Genomic DNA, 4,776 nt, shown 5'->3' with positions numbered 1-4,776 from the left:
ATAAAAGAAAATAACTATCAAATAGAAATATAAAACATAAAAATGTATGAGGTGGGGTAGGTAAAATTATTTAAATTGGTATTGGTATTGGTAGGGTTGTCAGTTGTGCGACCACCACCACCACCCCAGCACGGCGGCACCCTCACACGCGTGGCTCGGTCTTTATAAATTCGTACCATCATTTTGAACCTTTCCATCGGCCCACTCAACCCTCTGAATTCTGAAACACACACTTCCATCTCTGTCTATGTGTTTTTTCTTTCTCCTTCAATCTCACTGCCCTAATTTCCTACTTGTAAATTGTAATCTGTTCTTTGCTTTTTGATTACATCTGATTTTCGTTCATTGAGAAGGAAGAAGATATGGATTCTTATGATTTTGTTGACATTGTTAAAGCGGAGAAGGCCAATGCGCTTGCGAGATACAGACGGTTTACAAATATGGCGAAGTTTTTTCAGTTAGTTGAAGTTTTCTTCGCGATTGCTTTGATTTCGTGGTCGTCTACTCGCCTTCCTACAGTTCTAAAATTCTCCGGCGAGTATCTGTTGGCATTTTCGTCTTACTTGATGAATCAACACGTTGTTTTTCTACTCGGAAATGTAATTGTCGTTGTTTGTTATGTTCTTTCACGTCATACGGAAGCCGGAAACGAATCCGGTGGTTCTGGAATTGACAACGACGACGGTAAATACAATCAGTTAAATCATCAGAAAACAACCGTAGACACTCCAAATCCTAAACCGGTGCCGTCGCCTGTGATTGAATCACCGATCACAAAGAAAGCGGTAGAGGCGGAAAGTCGTGATCGGAAGATTCAAAATGAGAAAGCAATCGTCAAAACGGAGTCAGAAGTGACAACTGTAATGGTAATCAAGCAGGCGGCGAAGCAGATAGAGAGATTTCAGAGAACTCAATCGGATAAGTTGAAGATCCAGAATTCTATGAAGCCTCGTCGTGAATTAAGGCGGTCAGTGACTAGCATTGCCGCTACCTCCGCCGCCGATGAGTCGACGGTGACATCATTTGACGCGGTGGACAGGCTGAGCAACGAAGAATTCCGGATTGCCGTTGAGGCATTCATTTCAAAACAACAGAGCTTTCTCAAGCAACAGAGCATGGTTGAAGATGGCAGATCATGAATTCAAAATGGACATGGTAATGAAAGTTTTAGCAGTAATTACTACTCCACCATGGTTGAACATGGTTCTTGAATATTATTTCAATGTAAAACTCCACGATTCTAATACAACTGTATCAAATTTTAGCAGTAACTACAACATCCTTCCTTTAATACTGTCATGATTCAAGAAAAACACATGTTCATTATCTGATTTTATATGGTTTTAGGTTTCAAATCATTAAAATATTATTTTTATTTTTATTTTTTCATAACTTTTGGGAAAGAATGGTCTTGTAAACGTAAACTCATTTCGTTGTCGAACCAAAAAAACCAAAAAGTGTAATTGTGGATGAATGATAACTTATTATTACTGAATTTGGTAACCAAGATTTTAGATTCACATTGAGCTTGAGAGAAGAAGGCTATAATGGTAATTTGGATTAGAATTTATTATTGTTTTCCTCAATTGTGGCCTTGTGGGGTTTGAAGCTTGACAACTATCATGCGTTATTAAATTTTCATTACGAATTCTTTTTCATGAACAATTGATATATGCAAATTTGCCCCTTTTCACTTTATTTCCGTTGTTAATTATTTTCTATATACAAGTTCGCATGGTTCATTCCTTGATTCACATTTTGGATATTAGAGGTGAAAGAAGTTTGAAGTTGTGGGACAAAAAAGCCCCACGGACCCGATGGAGTTAGTTTCAAATTTATAAGCATTTTTGGCATTTATTGGACTTCATGAATTCATGTGTCTCTTCAATGATTTTGAATCTAACACATGTTTAAGTAGGTTTCATATTCATAAGGTAAAGGAAGAGCATCTACAATGATCTTTGTATTTGTATACGAGTTATTGTTGGATTAAGGTGTCTAAGTTCTTAATTAAATTTATATATATTTATGAATAAAAACAAAGTCTTTTTTAGGTTGCCCTCATATCCAGAAATAATTTAGAATAATATTAGAAAAGAAAGGAAATGATTAATTTATTATATGATTGATAAATTAATTAGAAATTGATTATAATTAATTTGGAATTAATCAGAATCAATTGGAAATTGATTTTGGATTATTTGAAATTAATTAGAGATACAAGGGTTCGATTGCAATTGTTCAATAGTTGAGCAATGGAAACATTCAAGAACCTTCCTACGATGGAAAGTTTTGAGGCTCTTCCAGAAGGGTTCTGAAAGCTTCCATTAGTCGATAGAGATATTTGATTAAATTTGAATATTTTAATATTCAAATTAAGGTTTATACTGGTATCCTAGCAACTACAAATAGGACCCTATACCTAAGGATTTTCGGCAACTATCCATTGTGAAGTAATAGCCGAAGATTCTCTTTTTCTTCTCTCCTCTAAATCGTTCTAGGGTTTCTAGGGTTTAGACGTGAGCCATTAGAGGCAACCATAATTTTGGTGCTAGCTTTCTAAAGAGCAACTGAGGATTCAAGAGTGATACATACAATTGTAATACTAAAGGTGACCCTATACCTAAGGATTTTTGGCCAATTATCCCTTAGGAAGCTATAGCCAAAAATTATCCTTCCTCATCTTTCCTCTAAATTGTTCTAGGGTTTGGGTGTGAATCATTAAAGACAACCATAATTTTGGTGCTAGCTTTCTGAAGAGCAATTCAGGATTCAAGAGTGATACATACGATTGTAATACTAAACATATGTAATTCTATCTATAAATTTAGATTATTGTTAGGGTTTGTGACAGTTTCAATAGTATGTTGCTATAATGAGAAAAGTCATAGATCTCTAGGTTGCATATGCTAGGGGTGAGCATTTGGACATGTGGACCGTACCGGACCGGACCGGACCGTGCCGTTTTTTTGGACCCCCAGGCCGGTTCTCGGTTCTAGGATTTGAGGGCGGTCCGGTCCCGTTCGGCTGTTCCGGGTAAAAACCGGTTGGACCGGCTTATCTATAAAAAAAAGTTAAATTTTTAAACAAACATATATCATTCGTTTTAAGTCGGATTGTTATGCAATTTTTTTCAACTTGTAATTTAGAGTTTGTAGATGATTTTAGACTATAATTTTGTTGTTTTTAGTGTTATATTAAATGAGTTCCAATCAATCAAAGTTGGGATATCAAAGCTGAATTATTTTAGCTCTTCAGCAATAAACTAAAATTTTGTATTATGTAAAATTGTTTAAACAATCATATCTCATTCGTTTTAAGTCGGATTGACATGCGGTTTTTTCCAACGTGTAATTTAGAGTTTGTAGATGATTTTAGACTATAATTTTGTTGTTTTTGGTGTTATATTCAATGAGTTACAATCAATCAAAGTTGGGATATCAAAGCTGAAATATTTCAGCAATAAATTAAATTTTTGTATTCTGTAAAATTGTTTAAACAAGCATATCTCATTCGTTTTAAGTCGGATTGACATGCGGTTTTTCCAACGTATAATTTAGAGTTTGTAGATAATTTTAGACTATAATTTTGTTGTTTTTGGTGTTATATTCAGTGAGTTACAATCAATCAAAGTTGGGATATCAAAGCTGAAATATTTCAGCTTTTCAGCAACAAATTAAAATTTTGTATTCTGTAAAATTGTTTAAACAAGCATATCTCATTCGTTTTTAGTCCGATTGACATGTGGTTTTTTTCAACGTAGAATTTAGAGTTTGTAGATGATTTTAGACTATAATTTTGTTGTTTTTGATATTATATTCAATGAGTTACAATCAATCAAAGTTAGGATATCAAAGCTGAAATATTTCAGCTTTTCAATAATTATTTTAGACTGTAATTCTGAATTTTATGTTTTAACAGATAAATCATGTGAAAGGGATCTTGATAGGGTACCGGATCCAATGGATAACAAGTTACAAACCTACTTGAAAGAGAATATAGAGAATTATAAAAAAGATTTTTCAATTCTCGGTTGGTGGAGAGTAAACGCGATTAGGTTCCCGACAGTTGCTCAGATGGCGAAAGGTGATTACTTTTTTTTAGTCTTAAATAGTTTCTTTATAAATTAATTTCGTTACAATTTAATTCTTTTGTTGTTAGATATATTGGCTATACAAATCTCAAGTGTGGCGTCCAAGTCCGCGTTTAGCACATGTGGTAGAGTTGTAAGTGAGTATCGGACTAGTTTATCGACGTTGATAGTTCAAGCTTTGTTATGAGAAAGTCTACAAATCCAATAATTGACAACGTTGACGACATCTTGATGGATGATGATATAACTTTGGGTAAAAAATTTATACTTGTTCTTTTTTATACAATTATTACTTTTTATTAAATGCTAACAACATTTTTATTTTGTGTTTATGTAGAGATTGCACAAGGTTTAAACATGTTAGATTTAGATGACAATGATATCAGGAGGAGGCCAATGGAACATTAGATTATGACGTTTGTTACTTGGATTAATTTTAAAGTTTAAAACATGATTTTTGGTGTTACGGTAATTACTTTTGTATGTTTGTGTTAAGGACTTAAGATTGTTAACTTTTGTTGGAAAACTTGATATATATGTTAGTTGGTAAACATGTTAGATTTAGATGACAATATATGTATGTTTGTGTTAAATTGTTGCCGGTCCAAACGGGTCCAAGAACCGGAAAACCCGGACCTGGAACCGGACCCGGACACAGACACGGACCCGGACACGATTCATCC

At 34.1% G+C, this 4,776-nt stretch overlaps 1 protein-coding gene across 1 annotated transcript; it reads left to right on the top strand.

Annotated features, from left to right (window-relative positions):
- Positions 1–362: 362 nt before the first annotated feature.
- On the top strand, positions 363–1,139 carry LOC145112652 (uncharacterized). The gene has a single exon (XM_079048793.1). The coding sequence runs from the start codon at positions 363–365 to the stop codon at positions 1,137–1,139; it is 777 nt and encodes a 258-aa protein (XP_078904919.1).
- The last annotated feature ends 3,637 nt before the right edge of the window (positions 1,140–4,776 follow it).

Source organism: Lactuca virosa, chromosome 1, assembly GCF_052849685.1.
Source record: "Lactuca virosa cultivar CGN04683 chromosome 1, Lactuca_virosa_CGN04683_v6, whole genome shotgun sequence".
Classification (NCBI taxonomy): domain Eukaryota; kingdom Viridiplantae; phylum Streptophyta; class Magnoliopsida; order Asterales; family Asteraceae; genus Lactuca; species Lactuca virosa.
The sequence above is the reverse complement of the archived record's forward strand: the minus strand, read 5'-3'. Positions and strand labels throughout refer to the sequence as shown.